The sequence below is a fragment of the Anas acuta genome, chromosome 12 (assembly GCF_963932015.1).
Source record: "Anas acuta chromosome 12, bAnaAcu1.1, whole genome shotgun sequence".
NCBI lineage: Eukaryota > Metazoa > Chordata > Aves > Anseriformes > Anatidae > Anas > Anas acuta.
In genome coordinates this window covers 1,660,423-1,678,088 of record NC_088990.1, presented here as the reverse complement: position 1 = coordinate 1,678,088, position 17,666 = coordinate 1,660,423, and the positions used below count along the sequence as shown (strand labels likewise).

The 17,666-nt window shown below is 39.8% G+C and overlaps 1 protein-coding gene across 4 annotated transcripts in view; it reads left to right on the top strand.

Moving 5' to 3' along the window:
- Positions 1-17,360, top strand: part of PIAS1 (protein inhibitor of activated STAT 1) — a 53,050-nt gene extending 35,690 nt beyond the window's left edge. For 3 of the 4 annotated variants that reach the window (XM_068695247.1, XM_068695248.1, XM_068695250.1), the window contains exons 7-14: positions 2,668-2,773; positions 4,285-4,358; positions 9,630-9,790; positions 11,389-11,519; positions 11,839-12,016; positions 12,929-13,071; positions 13,396-13,433; positions 14,928-17,360. In XM_068695247.1, the coding sequence (XP_068551348.1) occupies positions 2,668-2,773; positions 4,285-4,358; positions 9,630-9,790; positions 11,389-11,519; positions 11,839-12,016; positions 12,929-13,071; positions 13,396-13,433; positions 14,928-15,224 (1,128 nt within the window). In that variant the 3' untranslated portion in view covers positions 15,225-17,360. The remainder of the gene's footprint in view (positions 1-2,667; positions 2,774-4,284; positions 4,359-9,629; positions 9,791-11,388; positions 11,520-11,838; positions 12,017-12,928; positions 13,072-13,395; positions 13,434-14,927) is intronic. The other variant, XM_068695249.1, reaches the window with a different exon arrangement.
- Positions 17,361-17,666: the final 306 nt, after the last annotated feature.

The following is a 17,666-nucleotide window of genomic DNA, read 5'->3' as shown; positions in this document are numbered from 1 at the left end:
GCTTCATGGTTTAACAGTAGGATGTTCCTTCTTTTGGTTGTTTCTGTTACTTTATGCTAGGCAGATAGGACACGCTCCCTTAGATCACTAGTCCTCCAATTTTTTGGCAGTGAGCTCTCCTTCACCCACTGCCCACCCGTCTTTGACTTGGTGAAGGCACAGATAACAAGTTTGAGAAATAAAACTCATTTATTTGTCCTAACTTCAGGCATTAAGCAGTTCCTGACTTGGGGACTTGACAAAAACCAACTTTAATAAGTCAGTCCTTGAATCAGGGCATTGCTTCTGCTGATGACAAAACACTGGATGTGCACTATGGCATCTGTATGGGCTTGAAAAATTCTGGCTTTGCCACGGCAACCATGCTTTTTTTGTATTCCTGAAAATTGTCCTGAGATGGAACTTTGTCCAAGAACTGGTCTGTGTGCAAAGCCCAGGACTCCTGAACCCTTGTGGAAAAATGCTCACAGCTCAACCACGCACAGCAGGCAGCCGTAAAACATCCCGGTGGTATTTCACTCCCTCTGTGTCATGATGGATTTCTTTGGGGTGTAAAACAGCCGCCAGTTACATCACAGAATAAATAATGGCAGAATGAGTTGTCTTTTATCTAATGAGAACCACAGGTATCAGAAATAATGATGTAAAATATACCTATTTTGGTTTGTTGCAGAAGTATCTGCACTCAAATTGAGGAATCTGGTTACTGCTTTCAGTAAGGAGCTGTGCTTTTCCTTAACATGAATTTAGGGAAAAGAAATGTCAAGTCTGCATGGACTCCAAGCTGTTCCCTTGTGAGCTAGCTCTTTTCTCAGCCTTCATAGGTATTTCAGCTGTAAAGGAATATAATGGCTAACTTCTAATTTTCAGTATGAAATCAAAGATAGGGGCAAATTCTTGGTGTCCTTGATGAGAATTATGTGCCGGTCAGAACTTCCCCACTCCTAAAATCTAATGCTTCCTAATATTGGAGGCCTTGACAGTTAAATGTAGGGAATTTTATTTTTAGATGTGCCTGCGTGGAACAAAATTTGAATTCCCCTCCTCCCCTCCCCTTAAGAGTCAGTTGCATGCCTCAACTCGTGCACTCTACCTTTCCTGAAGTCAGAATGGTGATTTTTACACAATCTGTTTCAAGAGCCTTCTGTACAAGATGCCTTGGGCAAGTTCCTAGCTTTGTAGATTCAAGCTGTCTGTAAATAATTTCACAATGTTAATTAGCTTTTTTTCTAACTTCTATACTAATTGAGGCATTAAACAAACAAGTTAAAGCAGTAGTGGTTTTTAACGATGTGAGAGACGTTTGTTGCAAGAATAAAATATTTAAAATGTGTTTCTGATGCTATTCCCATTTGTGTAATTCTATACTAAGATGTACGACTGAAATCCTGTCTTTGGATTCTGATGACATCCTAACTAGTGGTAGATGTCACAATTGGATGGATTTTTCGGATTTGTTTTCTTAGTGGAAACCTACATGACAGTTGCTGGGGGCTAAGGGGGGGGCAGCTCTTTCATTTCTCAATTTTAAGTATATGAATGCAGCTACAGGTTTGGAGAACACGCTTTATATCCAAAAGTAAGTCTGAGCATGCAAATTCTGTGCTTCCCTTTTTGTTTCTAGGGTGTGGGGGTGGTGGTGATGATGCTGGTGAATGCATAGTACAACATCTCATTTTTAGAAAGACGGTTTTACCTGCTGGTAGTAGCTTGCAAGAGAAATGAAAGCTTCAGGAGCCGTAGGTGGTGGTCTGAGAGCCCTTAGGGATGCCAGCAGGAGCTGCACTCCTGCCTGCCCTGTCCCTGGAGCAAAGGGGGAGCTGCCGGGGAGGTGTTTGCCCTGCCTGCATGCCAAATCACCTTCTGGAGTGGCAGAAGCAAAGATCTCCGGCTCTTTGCTGACACAAATAAGGAACATTCGCCTGGTCTGGTCTGCCAAAGGGGAAGGACAGGCGGTGGGGAGTGGCGATTTCCTGCCCCCCTTGCTGGATCCTGAGTGTATTCCTTGGCCCCTTGGCACTGCTGAGCTCTCACTGCCTTACTGCTGCTGAGCTTCGGCAGTGGAGTAGCCACAGACATTTCACAGACAGGTAAATGCAGGAAGATAAGAAAGGAAGGCTGAACAGTGCTTCCAGACGGAGTAGGGGACCCTCCAGATGATGCATCTTAGTTATTACTTTCAGAGAGACACAACTGTTGTTTTTTTCCTCTTTTGAAAAAAGAAAGAAGCTTTTATTTTTAAAAAGAAAAAAAAAAAAGATCATATTTGGTCTGACAGCTTACCTTGGATGTGTTGCACAGCTGTAGCACCTAACATAATTTATGTGAAATTTACCCTTTTAAAATGGGCTGTAGGCTACATGCCCTGATTTAGATGTAAGACTTGTAGAGGAGCCCTAAGTGCTCCTTTGATAGCTGAAGGAATAGCTTCTTTTGCAGCTAAATCTAATCTCAGTGAAGCCCGAAGTCGCTCTTGTTGCATCTCTAAAACTGCAGCCCTGTGAGCTTCCTGCAGCACCGTGGGTTTTGTTTGGTTTGAAAACTGCCTTCTGACCATCCCTAACTGCTTCAGAATTGCAGGGCCCTGTCATCGTGTAACAAAGTGCATAAACATTGCTATCTCCTGATTAAAACGTTTTTTATTTTGATGTTTTTGTCCTTTTCCAGAACTATTCCATGGCAGTCTATCTGGTAAAGCAGCTGTCCTCCACGGTGTTACTGCAGAGGTTGCGAGCAAAAGGCATACGGAACCCCGACCATTCCCGAGCACTGAGTATGTCTGATGCACTTCTCATTTAAAAAGGAAAAATAGCTTTTGTAAGCGAAGATTTGAAATAGAAATAGAAATACTAACCGAGGTTTGGACTTCCTACAATTCTCTGAGTTTCGAGAATCTGATAGTGGTGTTCTTTGTATTCAGTTCCAATTCAAAGACTCAGAGGCTTTTGTTTGTACTAGGAGCCAGTCCAGGAACCCTGTTGACACTGTGCAGGGAAAAATGCAAGAGAATCTCTTTCAGTTCAGTCATGCTGGCTTTGTTTCTTCAGAATACAACAACTGTATTTACATAGTTAACTGGTAATTCAGTACCTCGAGCAAGCTGAACTAAATGGCAAATACTGAACCTTGATGCTGAAGTGCTGGGGGAAGGTCGTCGTCAACACGATTTCTGTTCCTTTGGCACGGTACCGTGGTTGTGGAGAGGGCTCCTGGAGATAAAGAGTCTGGCACAATACTCCCTCCACTCCCCTCCTTCCAAATTTAGCGTGAGGTTTGCTGCTTTGTTGTTTTCTCTGACAAGTACGCAGCGGTATAATAAAAATGCGAACAGAATCTGCTACACACCTTTCTTTGCAAGGGAAAGGATGGAAATACCAACACCTGCCAGCAGCTGTTGGTCAGACTCGTTCATGCCCTGTTGGGGGATGCTCAGATGAGGTGCGTTGTGCACAGCACGGGACCTTCCACAGGAGGGAAGAAATTACCCCACCAGTAACTGCAGTGCTACAAAGCCAGTGGTACATAGCACCGGGCATTAGCTTGTGCTAATCCAGTATGCTTCACAATGCACAAAAATCCAGAGTTTTTCCAGGTGGCTCCTGCTTTTTGTCTGCAAGGGGACAATGGGTGTAGGTACGGTTCATAGAGCAGGAAGAATGTGGAGCTGTGACTTGTTCATTTAAACAAAAGCTGCTTATAAAACAGTCCTTATAGATAAAAATAGAGGTTGGGCAGAGATGAAAGACTGCTGTAGTTTCACTGTTATTTCACTGCAGTTATTTAAAACACGAATTTTGTCAGGGTACTTCTGTAGTTTTCTATTTCTCGGTTTGCTCTTCAGTCTTGAATCACAGGATTGCTTGATGAGTATTGAAGAGATTTACATAGACTTGTCCACGTTAGAATTACCAAAGTTTTTTTTTTCTTGAAGTTAGCGGTAGTGTTAATGCTGCTCATTTTATTGATGGATTTTAAGAAACTTCCAGCTATATATTTGTGTATATATATGGAAAGACACATCTCTGTGTAAATATTTTTTCTAGGGATCTTGGTTTAAGATGAACTTTTCCTGTTTTTAGCTTAAATTATTATTTATGATCTTTCTAGACAATAAAGACTACTTATGTTACATATTCATTGTGCAGGTTTGAAACACTAGTTACTGCTGTTTGCTTCCAGTAGATATGGTAAATTGTTTAGCACAGAGTTCTAAATCTGTTTTGTCATCATTTTTTTTTTTTTAAATTCACTATAAAGTTAACATTTTTTTCTTTCAAATAACAGTTAAAGAGAAACTGACCGCAGATCCCGACAGCGAAATAGCAACAACAAGCTTAAGAGTTTCTCTTCTTTGTCCAGTAAGTGTTCTTGATACCCTCACAACTGATTCTGATCAAAAGGAAAAAAACTCGCTGTTCACAGACAAGTGTTTGTAGAGGTTAGCTTGTGCACTACCTTTGTGGGGATGGGATTCTGTACTGAGCTTAAGCATGTGCTTTGGCCCTGAGCAGATGAGTTATTTCCTTTACTTGAAAATGCTTTTCAAAATTACATGTAAGCATCCATTTAAATCTATCACTAGATCATGTGAATGTGCAGCTTGGGTCCTTGGTGCTTGGTTGTGATAAAAACCTCTCTCAGCAGTAAGGTAGGTGAGTCTGTCTAGTAAAAACAGCTCTTCAGGCAGCATCTGCAGCCAAGAGTTGAGCATCTTTTAACTTTTGAAGTTGATTATACATGTGTACACTTCGAATATTTTATCACCTTACATGAAAAATGAAACAGTGTCCTAGAGGATGTTCAAACAAAATTTGTCCCAGCTTTGAAGTGGGAGAGTCCGATTCCAGTGAGTGTGGAAGAGGCAGGCTTAATGTTTCTTGGCCTGTTAATTGTTTAACCAAATACATGCAGGGATAAGCAGCAGGTTGTACCTGGATTTGTTACCATTGTCTGAACTGCACAATATCAATATTATGTGTGCTTTCTTTTAAGCTTTGGGACACGGTGCTATTCTTGTTTTAAATATCATGCACCTTCAGAATACTGAATTGTTCTGTGTTGATTGACACATTGTCTTTATTGCCGTATAACTTTTTAACCTCTCGTCAAGATTAAGGATGCATCTGTTTCCTGGTTTGGCTCAATCCACTCAAGCTTGACACGAAATTCTCAGTTCTGAAATCTAAAGAAAGTTGACTTCATTTATTCTTAGAAAATGATTTTTCCAGTTACTAAATACCTGCTTACACTCTAACAATGTAAAGATAAAAGATTTGCTTCGTAAAAAGTTTATATCTAACTGCACATTTAACACAGTGGTTACTTTTTATTTAAAAAAAAGTAGATTATTGTACATCTGTGTGGTATTTGCACAGTCTTCAGTCTTAAGACTTACCATCAATGTTAATATGGAGAACTGCAAGTAATATATTTACTTACAAACATGTTCTGTCTTTCTGTAAGATTTAGGAATTGTCTTTAAGATAAAATCCTGATCTGCAAACTTAAAACCTCATAACATGAAATCTTAGAAACATACAACCCTATGAATCACATCGAAACTTCTGCAGATGTGGACCACCAAAGTGTTTCAGGTCCACACCTGGCAGTTCGTTTTGCTGAGTTGCTTTAGTTAATTTTTGTTGTGCAGTCAATACTTTGTTATTCTAGAAAGTATCACAGCAATAACCCCACTGCTTTTTACGTCATTCTTCAGGCATGATGCTTTTCCCACTTTATTAGTTTCGAATACAGACAAAAGTAATGATCAGTTAGTAGGAATTAAATGACTCTAAGAGGTTAGAAGTACCTATGTATTAATTCATTATCCTAATCTTCATGCATCTTCTGGAATTACTTTTTTTTTGTAATTATTTTTTTTTTACTTCAGCCATACTTAGTTTGTCAAAACTGCCACTTCAGGCAGTCAGGTCTCTGTCCTGTCTTAAGTTTTCTGACATACTTCAGTTTGCCCTAATTGTGCACATTTGATTTCTAGATGCATCTTCCTCCTTGCTGACTGTGATTCAGATCAGTTATTAAAGCAGGAAGATACAAGATTAGGTATTTGTAAACTTGCAATCCTAAAAACAAACGCGTCAAGTTCTACTTGTCTTTATCAGTTTTGTCAGGGATTAAAATGAAAAACTAATCAACCATTAGGCTGCAGCTTATCAGAAGTGCTACTTTCTTCAGTATTTCCTCTTTAAAACGTAGTTCTTATCTGATAGGCACACAAACAGTCTGTGGCGACATATTTGTCTCTGTCATTTTAATACTGCTTACAAATCGTGTATGCTTGAGTTTGTTCCAGCACGTTCCCGAATTCTGTGCTGTTTGATCTCACTGTAGCTCTTGGAATAATCCATCACCACAAAGCTCTTTGGGACAGAGCCTGGCCCTTTCAAACTGTCCTGTGAAGGGAAGGATGGCTAGCAGGATTCAGACTGTCCTCAGGTCTGAATGAGATTTTATTATAAGCTCCATATTTTCACCTGCTGGTTTGTAATCCTTTGGCTTAGGCAGATTTTTTTTTTTTGTCTGTACTTTGTGCTCACTTTCTAATGCTTGAGTGGAAAGTGTATGCCTCGAAAGTATGCCTTGAATATGCTTTAGTCTCCAACGGCAGAACCAAAGCTTAAAATATGATGCATCTTCAGGTCTGTTGATGTGAAGATGCTGTTCCTCGTATCTTATTCATTATGGGTGTGATTCTGTCATGTTATGTACATGTGTGTACCAGCAAAATAAGTGGAATTGGATAGCTGGATAAAGAAGAGTGGCAGGTTTCGATTTTATAACCTTTATTTTGCCCTAAGAAAAAGCGCAGGGCGAGACAGCTTCCTCCGAATGTGTTTTGGATTGCTGCTGAGCTTTTTTTAGCACAGAGGCCTGCTCTCCCTCAGAGACCGTGTAGCGCAGAGAAAAAGCTGCCCTTAACTGCTGGCTGAATCTAAGAATCAGCAGGCAAGGAGGCTGGGCTGAATTGCGTTTCAGGAAGGCACTTGGATTCATGTTCCCCCCTCCTTTTTCCCCCCCGGAATAAAAATAAATAAATCCTCGGGCTCTGCAGCAGGACCAAATATTTAGCTGAACAAAAATTCCAAATCTAGCGTTTTACTGTAGGTTTTGCAGCGTTGTTTACAAATTCTTAGCTCCTGTTTTGGGTGCATTTTTTAACGTGAAGAGATAGCAATGTTTTGTAAGCTAGTAAAAAAAAAATAAAAAATAATAATGCAGTGTTTCTTCAGCTGATGGGAGGCAGGGATCAAACAATAACACTATTGGGAAAGAGTTTTTCAGAACTTGGGATGCATCCTTTCTTTTGTGACCTTTTCTTTTTGTCAGTTCTGACACAGCTTGGCCAGTGTGGCAGAGCTGATCCGGGATGGTCAGTGCCAAAAGTGGGGAGAGGAGACGTGGCTCGTTAACGCTGTGTGTGCTGCTGCTGTCCAAGCCAACTGCTGCATGGAAGTTACAGGCACGGTTCTTGTACCAAAAAATTGTGATTTTTTTTTTTCTGGTTTAAATCACTTGGGAGTGTTTGTTCTCCCTGCAGCACGTGTCTTCGACCTGTTTGCTTTTCTTTTGCATCGCCCAGAAGCATCCAGGTTTCATCTCCCCTACCCTCACTCTTGCTCCTTGCTGAGCTAGGAGACTCGTTTTGTGCCCAAAAGACAAATGAGCCATTGACCTGCCATCTGGGAGATAAGAATCCATAACAGACATGGATCAGGGGGCCTTGCTTTGTTGGGGGTTGATTATGTGATAGAAATAATGTGCTTGGTCATGGATTTTGGGGGAGGGGGTGCCAACCACATGGCGCATCCAGCACCTCCTGCTGCCCGAGCTCTCCAGCACCATTACTGCAGCCTCCCCAGGGAGTTCTCTGCTCCCCTCCCATCTGGTGGCAAGTTTTGTGACAGTGACTGAAAGCCAGGGGGGAAGAAAAACAAGCGAGATCTTGTAGCTGAGCGGAGTTTGCTGAGAGCAGGGTGGAGGGGTTTCTGCTTACAGGAGATGCAAAAAGAAAAAAAGAAAAAAAAAGTGCATCATGGAGGAAGTAGTGGGCTGTGAGGAGAGCCTTTGTTCTTGATATTGTTTTTAGTTTTTTGATATTCTGAGATTGAGTGCCATCCTGTGGCACCCGTCTTGTATTGCTCATAATCAGTATGCATGGCCACATTGCTTGCTTAGGCCAAACCAAAAGCAGTTCCTCCTCCTAGCTGCTGCTGCAGTTGGCTGAAGGTTTTCAAATCAAGTAATCGTGTATTTTGATCAATTACATATAACTTCAAAATCCTTGGTATAAATAGTTCTTAATAAATCTCTTTTTTGTGTTTTTGTTTTTTCCCCACGGAGGGGAAAGTCCTGTTTAGATGTTCCTACTTCTTAGTTTTAGTGAGGTCAGTTAAAGCCCTTCCTAAACTGCAGCATAAGCACTTCACCAGCAAACAGCTGCCCGTTTTTTGGGGAGAAAAAAAAAAAAAAAAAAAAAAATCTGATTAATGAGAGAGGACTTCCACTGCCTAATCAATTTTGCATTCGTTGTAATCATATGTCAGTGTTTGCTTTGGGTTATCATTGATCAATCTAATCCAAGTCAAGATATTCCTGTTCCTAAATTCAGTCTGGACACCTCCTGTGGGTACCACTCCTGTGTCTGTCTGCTCTGTGTAAGCACCCAGCTGTGCTTTCTGTGGTAAGCCTGGGGAAGCTCTGCTGGCCTGCAGACCCCTGCTGCCCTCCTGCTCTTCTCCAAACACGAAGGAAGGGTGCTCCCCATCCGAAGGCTTATTTAGAACTTGTTTTCTCCTGTGTCATCTTCCACTAACATTTGCAGACACTTTATAGAGTTGAAAAGATGTAATGTGTGATAGGGGACAGTCAGCTGTTTGTATTTTACATCAGAAAAAGGGCAGCAAACTTTCAGGGTAATTCAAGTGTATGCATAGCAATGGTGTTTAGCACAGGGGAAGACGTATAAAATAGCTTCTGAAGAGTTAACAGGTGTGACTTATTTTGTGAGTAGTCACTTTCTGACAGCTCCTTGGAGAAGACAGTGAAAATAACAGAGAAAAGTACCAGGAAATGAGCTGTAACACTGCAAATGCATTTCTGTGTGCTTGCTTCTGAGTGCAAAGTCGAGTAAGTAATTATAGCAGTGCCCTGATGGATGCAAGGTGGACAGCAGTTTGAATACACACTTTGTCAATTGTCAGCTATGAATGAATAGGAGAGGACTGACCCGTGTTCACCAGATTTTACAACATTAACAATCACAGAGAACTATTTTTTGTGGTTTGTCCAGGACACTGGTATGCTACAGATGGTTGGTGGGCTCTGCATGTTGATGAGGGGAGTATGGAGGATGTAGTCCTCGGTTTCCTTCATCAAATGTAGTTAAAAATTTGATTTTTGGTAACATTTGTGTTGACAATCAAACCTACATACGAGGAAGGAGAGAGTAATGTATTATGGCATGTGTTCTAATTGAAACTTAAATTTGTGAGTTCCTTCTCAAGTAGAATTCATCCTGTCCCTATATCTATTCAGACAGAAGACAGAAAAACCCTGCTTGTTAATTGAATGACAAAGTGATGCAATCTTGTTGTTTTTTTCTCTTAAAGCTTGGTAAAATGCGGCTAACTATACCGTGTAGGGCCTTGACTTGTTCGCACCTGCAATGTTTTGATGCCACTTTGTATATCCAAATGAACGAAAAGAAACCAACTTGGGTTTGCCCTGTCTGCGACAAGAAGGCTCCCTACGAACATCTCATTATTGATGGGTGAGTACAGCTTAAACCAAAATGAAGGGTATAATTTACACTTGTGTTACTGCATTTGTGCAGTACAGAATACGTTGCTCTGCAGTCCTGGTTATCTGGCTATGAGCTGCTTTAAGCTACCTCGTCTTTTAATTTCCCTGCTGTTAAGAACTATTAACGAGTTGGATCTTCATTCAGTATTCTGGAAGAATTGTGGTGGTCAGACCGTTTTAATTAATAGTAATGAAAGGTGTTCTTTTCAATCCCAGGTAGACCTTTTGAGCTATTGTGCCTAAAGGACAGTTATTCTTTTTAACATTCCATATTTCTGGATTTCTAGGTGAAAACAGCACATTCCATTTTTTTTCCCTTTTTTTTTTAAATGGGGCAACTGCACAGATCTGCCAATTGATAAGACATTCATGTTAGATCAAATTGATACTGCCACCTTGCCCCCAGGACGTACATACGATTTCACACTTGAGGGGTTGCTATATAGAGAAAGTGACAGAGATTGATTCCCTCCTACTGGCTACCTGCAGAACATTAGGAAGCAAGTATCAGTCTCTATGAGGAAATGCTGGATAAGAATTCCTGGGTTTGCAGTTTGATTCCTTAGACAGGAGCCTTCTTTCTGGAGTGTGATAAAGGAGGAGAACAGGTAGAGTATCTTGGAGAACTTTGTATGAATGTTTTGTGGAAAAGAATAATAATAAAAAAAAAAAAAAAAAAAAAAAAAAAAAACTGAAAACCACCCACAAGCCTTTTTGGAGACATTGAAGGCTTCCACAGGCTGCTTTAGATTCAGGGAGCCCTGAGCTTACATGTCCTCTGCTTTGGATCAACGAACTGTAGGGTTCCTTCTTCGAGCTTTACAGGCTATACCAATGGAGGCTAACAGTAAATAATTCACACAGTTTATTATCCTTATTTCTTCTTGTGTTGCCCAGTGTGGATGGTGGCATTTAGGTGACGTAGCAGCAGAATCCCAGAGAGAAAGTTCTTTCTAGAAAATCTGTTAATCTGGGAAAAAGCAAACTTTCTCACTAATTAAAGCAACACTCTTTGCTAGGCGAGAACCACATGAATAGTCTTGGTCAGAAGCTGGAATTCCCTCTGGGAGTGATGTTGTGCCAGCATCCTAGACGCTTTAGGAGGCACAGCAGGGAGAAGAGTCTGAGTTTAGATTCCCATGCTCAGACTTTGTTAGGAAGTTTTCACTTTAAAAGGAAAAAGAGGAAATACTAGCCTTGAAATATTCAGCTGTAGGGATTGCTTTAATTACTTCCTCAGTTAAATATTGTCGAATATAAATGGGAGTAACTGAGATTTTTCATTTTTCCTGCGTTTTGGGAAAGGGAAGGTTCTGTGTTTTGAGATTTGGAGGATCCTACACCTGTCATTTAAGTGAATGTGCAGATTTGTATTGTAAATTTATTTTTGTTTTTCATAATTCTTTTTCCTTAAGGAACCAGATAAGGAAAGGTTAGAACAACAAAGTTCTCAAGTTTTTTTCAAAACTTATTCAAACTTATGCTAATAATAAAGATAGTGAATTTACTGAATTAGAAATGAGCTAAGTTCTTTTTGAGGACTGATAAAAAATTTTTGATCGACAGGTTGTTCATGGAAATCCTGAAGTATTGTACAGACTGCGATGAAATTCAGTTTAAGGAGGATGGATCGTGGGCTCCTATGAGATCGAAGAAGGAGGTGCAGGAAGTAACTACATCTTACAATGGAGTTGATGGTAAGTCATGTTTTGGGACATACAGACCACCTGTCAGACTGTTGAAGGGTGCACTTGTTGGTATTCCTTTAACTTTGATACAAGGTGCTCATTTTTGCACTTTTTTTTGTAGCTTTTGATAAACATTTGTGGGAAAGATTACTTGAGTAATACCTGCTTGGGGCTGATGTTACTTCTAAGGTATAAGCAATGTTATATAATATTGTCTTCTATTCTAAGTTGTAAGCTTTGTGTATGAAGGCATATCATAATTGTGATGTTATGATGATTGTAGGATTGCTGAAAGCTACAGCTAATAATGTTGCTTGACTTTGTGTAGGATGCATAAGCTCTTCCATGGAACATCAGGTGTCTTCTCACCAACAATCAAATAAAAATAAGAAGGTAGAAGTGATCGATTTAACCATTGATAGCTCATCAGATGAAGAGGAGGAAGAACCATCTGCGAAGAGAAGCTGTCCTTCCATATCTCCAGCATCACCGTTGAATAATAAGGGGTGAGAATTAAGTATGCAGACCAATGCAGAGAGAACATATTCACAATGGAAACATTGATGAATTTCAAGAGAAATTGTATCTAGAAGGTTCTGTATTCAGATTACATCCTAAGTTAGAAGTTAATAGCAAAGGAATTCAGTCTCCTCTTGGAAAGCCTGAAAAGATTGCAATACAAGAATGTTGCATATGTTGTATGTAACAGAAGGTATCATACTTGTAACATTACATATATAAGGGATGTGCAGCACATAAAGATAAATATATACAAATTTCTATAGTTGTGAAAAAGTAACTGAGTTTTTAGGTGTGTAACAACAGAGTTTTTTAATTGCATTTGTGAAAATGAGCATAAAACCATGCAAGAGGTGGTGGCTTAGAAGTATGTTTTTGTGGGTTTGAAAGTGTTTTTGTTCCATGGAGAAACAGAAAAGCAGCACATCTGGAGAAAGCAATGAGAAATGACCTTGGGTGTGGTGTGGGAGTGTGGGTTTTGCCAGTGATTACTACCAGTAGTATAGTGATAAAGAATGCTGGAATAACCTGATTATACCTAAGTAGCCAAGCTGTTAATAGCACACTGTTTACACAAACACGTAGGGATGAAAATTGAGGCTGAATCTAAGGGATTGTGCAGACTCATTGAGGTGCTGGAGCACTGGAGATAGTGCAAGACTCACTGAGGTGCTGGAGCAGCATCTTGGTACTCTCCAGTGAAGCTTTGAGATTTAGTAGGGGAGTTGTTGCACATCTCTCAAAATGTTCATTATGTGTATTGAAAAGTTGACTTTGTGTTAAATTTGAGAATAGGTATAACCTGCATGGGACAGCAATAAAAACTTTCAAATGCTGTACTTTTAGCCGTAAAGCCAATATTATATTTTACACTCACAACAAACCCTCGTTTCTTCCAGCATTTTAAACTTACCACATCAAGCATCTCCTGTGTCAAGAACACCAAGCCTTCCAGCTGTTGACACCAGTTACATCAACACGTCGCTTATCCAAGACTACAGGCACCCATTCCATATGACACCTATGCCTTATGACTTGCAAGGTGAGCTTCTGTTTGGTCATAGCTGTAAGTACAGCTCTCTGAGCAACAGCATTACAAAAGGATTTAAACAGTCATTTTACAATCCAGTACTACAAAATACTATTTTACACCCACAGAAGATGAAATGGTATTTTTAAAAGAAAGTTTAGGTTTGTGTCTTAAGGTCTTAAAAGCCTGACTTCAGACTCTCTTCATTGCCAGAGGTTGCAAGAAGTGTCATCAGTTTTATGCTGATTACATTTATTTCATTTGAAAATAGGGTGGAAAAAAAATGGGAGGTGCTTGTTTTGAGAAGCTGAATTTCTTTTCTTTGGCTCTTTACAGGTTTAGACTTCTTCCCTTTCCTGTCAGGAGACAATCAGGTAAGTTAAGGAGAATCAAGTCATATAGCAGATTTCTTTTCTGACTTCTTTTCTGAGAAGGGGTTGCTGGCATGAGTGTATAGGCGAGGAAGGAGCAGACTTATGATGCAGTTGTGAGTGCAGGCAGGCTGCAGCTTTTTCATATACAGAGAAACTGTAAGCAGACATAAGCATTGCCACCCTGTGGGTGTAGGATAAGGCATAACACAGGTAAACACTTCACTTCTCAAGGGTTTTAAGCTAGTCATCTGCAGCTGGACCTGCAGCCATGGCTGAGGATCATTCTACAATGCACCAGCCACCTCCTGAATTTTTCAGACCTTGTATCTGGCCTTTTGCTGCCTGTCAGTGCTGGGCCCCACCACTGGGACTCTTTGACAGTCCTCTACACAATTCTGAGAGTCAGGGCAGCTCCTTTTTTTGAGGTCATTTGCCTGTTCACTCCATTTGCCACTTTTTTGTAAGTGCTTACTGAAACAGGCTAGATTGGTGCTCTCTCCTCCAGTTTTGGGAACTAAACGGTTCATTCTCAAAGGGAGTCTGGGTTGGCAAGCCCTCTCGTTTGATTGCTTTTCTCCTGTGCCTTCAAGAAGAGAGGGGAGTCTGGGGTAGTTCACCTTCCATTTTATCCCTTCATGCTTGTTCTGCCATCTCAGACGGGAGAATCCTATTAAATGTAGAAGGGATACTTCCATAACAAAGCTAATTCTGACTAGAGCCTGTGTAGTAGAATTTCAATTCAGAAAAGCTGTCTCGACTATCCTGGTATTCAATAAAAAACACAGACATGAGAATTACTCTGAAATGAGTACTACAGAAATCTGGCATAACTATACCAGTGCATGAGTGTCAGGGAACAAGGCCAAATAGCCTGCTTGATGTTTCATCAAAGTGGAGAGAAATACCAAGAGTAAAATTACCTTACAGGTAGATTACATTTAAAATCTGGTTATTGATAGCTGAAGTTCTTGCGTTTTGGGGGCTGCCTATCAAAGAGTTTAACTTCAGACAGCCCTTGCTGCCTTCTGATGGAGCTAAACGTGCTATTTCTAAATGTATTTTTCACTGAAGTATGCTTTCCTCCACCAGCAGTGATTAGCACATAGTTTTACCGGCTCTGGTTGGTGACCTCTGAGTGGAGGAAAGGGATGGCAAAATGATTCTTTGAATTTTGGGGAATTTTTCTAACCAGGAATTTTATGAAGAGGTAAAAGAGTGCTGCTTCTTACAAATTCTGTTTGGGTGTCTTACAGTGCTGTTACATTTCTAGTGATTATGCTTGCTAATGCCAGTATTTCCAATTTTTTATTTGGCTGCGGAGGTAAAAGTTCACTGCATCGGTCCACTTACCTTACAGAAAGGTTGAGTAGACGAGCTGGTGTGAAATCCAGAAGCTGTCAGAGCTGTAGCTTACAAGTATATTCTCTTGTGCTGGTCTGAATCAAAACTATGGTGTCTGAAATGTAACTTAAAAATGTTGTTTTTCCCCCCCAGCATTACAACACATCCCTTCTTGCTGCTGCAGCTGCGGCAGTTTCCGCATCAGATGATCAAGAACTCTTACACTCTCGTTTTTTCCCATATACTTCATCTCAGATGTTTCTCGATCAGCTAAATGCAGGAGGAAGCAGTTCTCTGCCAGCCACAAATGGTAGCAATAGTGGCAGTAACAGCAGTCTTGTTTCCTCCAACAGCCTGCGAGAGAGTCATGGTCATCCAGTTGCAAGTAGGAGCAGCACGGACACGGCGTCTATCTTTGGTATCATACCAGACATTATTTCATTGGACTGATTTTTGGAGCAAATGAACTTGTCGGCAGAAGTCTTTGTGCTTGATTTTACTTTATGTTAGAAACATAGACAAGTTTTTTTCCTTTTTTAGGGAAAAAAATTTACATGTACAGAGAACAAAACTATATTTTCAGTTTTACTTTTGTATATAAACCTAAAATGGCCTCACTGGTAAAAATAACAAAAAAAACACAAAAAGAAAAAAAAAAAAAGAAGGAACTTCAGTTCAATTTTATGGATGCTGAAGATTTTACACCTGTGCATTTGTCATGTGAGTTACTTTTTTTTCCCCTTAGTTTGGACACAAATGGCATTATTTTTCTTCACAGTTACATAAATGGGAAAGGAACTGAACTTTTGAAGTTCAAACGTGTAGGAGGGTATTTTTTTTTTTTTTTTTGCCTCTTAGAGACATTTATATGTGGTGGTGGAATCTAATTCCCCCATCTCATTTTTAGTGCAGAATTTTATTATGCTTGAAGTGGAATAAACCCTACCCAGACTGTTCCATACCATTCCCTCTGTTTGCAGGACAGCCTTTCAGGACTGTGTTTTGTCACTTCTGGTTCTGTGTGACCCTCTGTTCAGATGACATTTTTTTGGAACTCCGTGCTTCAATCAGGCATGTTGCAAGCTCATTAGTGCACCAATTATTCTTGAGGGCCAGACTCAATAAAATCTTAGGCTGAGAAACTACTTGGCTGTGCTTATGTGGGACAAGACAGAATTTTTTTATAGAATCTAGCCCCGAATAAAAGCATCGAGATATTTGACTGTAGGTTTTTGTTTCTAATAACTTGCTATGAAATCCTTTTAAAATAACTGAAAATCCTAATCAAAATATTCAGCATGTGTCAGTTTTAACTTTGTGGAACTGCTTGTGCTTTCCAGTTAGCCATGCGTGTATCAGCGGCCTACTGAAGCGAGGCCTATCTCCTTCTGTCTGGGAAAACCTACTTTTAGCTGCCGTAGATCAAATTCCTGCTTAAAAGCGAACTTTTCAACAAAAAGGAAGAAACTACAAATACCAACGCGCTATTGCATGGTTTGTGCAGCTGGTAATGGTTTTGGTACACTGTCTCTTGATTTCACATTCATCAAAATTACGTTGATATTACATGTCCAATGCGAGTCTGCTAAACCAAAAACTAATCCCAAATGCCCTACCCTGCACTTAAATGAATTTCTGCCTATCGAAGTCTCTTAGGGTAGCGGGTTTCATATTCAGTTTTCTCTTTTTGGACTTGCAATTACTGATTTCCCAGTTTTTCAGTATGTTTATGTTGAACTTTTTGAGCCACACTTACTTCCTGGTTTCTTTTCTGTTTTTTTTTTTTTTTTTTTTTAGGTTGTGCATGACATAGGAAAATCTTTTTTTAAGAACTGGTGGATCATTTGGGCTGATCCATTCTTGTTACAGAGAGAAACGTGTAAATAGCTGGAATGCAGTTTTTCAGGAGATTCTTTAAAGTAAGAGTGGGGGGAGGGAAGGAGGTGATTCTCTTGCGTCCCAAAGTCCACGTCAGAGAGAGAGAATATTTCCTCTGGTGTGAAAAATATTTTTTTAACTGGTTGAAAGTGCAGGTAACAAGTTTATCAGGAAAGAGAGTAAGGAATACTAAAAATAGCAGATTGTTGTCTGAATTTTTAATGTCCAAAACTGCAGCTAGTTGCTTTGAGCATTGACAAGGGCCACCTTTTGCCTATGAAGTTGTCTCAAAATCTTGCATTACTTAAAAAAGAAAAAAAAAGAAAAAAAAGAAAAAAAAAAAAGAAAAAAACTTTAATCCAAGTAGCATTAGGTATTGCTGTATGATCAGTTGTATGGTTATTTGAAAGGTTCACATGATTATGTGGCATCAAAATTGTTTTTAGTGTTTTTACAGCATCCCTCTGCCACTAAATAGTTGACTTGAATTTTGAAAACAAATGTTTGTGTTTATATGTATATGTGTGTGTATATATGTATTTATAGATCTGTGTGTGTGAGTTAAAAGTGAGTTAAATAGTTTTTCCCATGCATGTGTATTTCATACATATCTGGCTGATATATATATATATATTTCACCATACACCAGTTTTATAATTTATTAAATGTCAGTTAAAAAATAAATAAAAGGATAGAAAATGGGAAATACTTATTTTTTTAAACTCAGTCTGATTTTGAAGTGATTAAACCTACATTAGGAATATGTCTCATACATTTTAGTCATGAATCCTAACCTGGTAACTTCAGAGCATATGCTTTGCTAGAATACCTTTTGTAAATCTGGAGTAAGTCCGGTCCTTCCCCACTGCCATCCGGGTAACTGGGAGCGTGCGTGTCCCCAGCTGCTGGAGCACCTAAGAGAAATTCTGGAGAGCTTTTGCTGCTGATTGCACAACGTTTCCATTGCCTGTATTGTTCAAGGTGAGCTGAAAAACAGCTTGCGTCAGTTTTGAT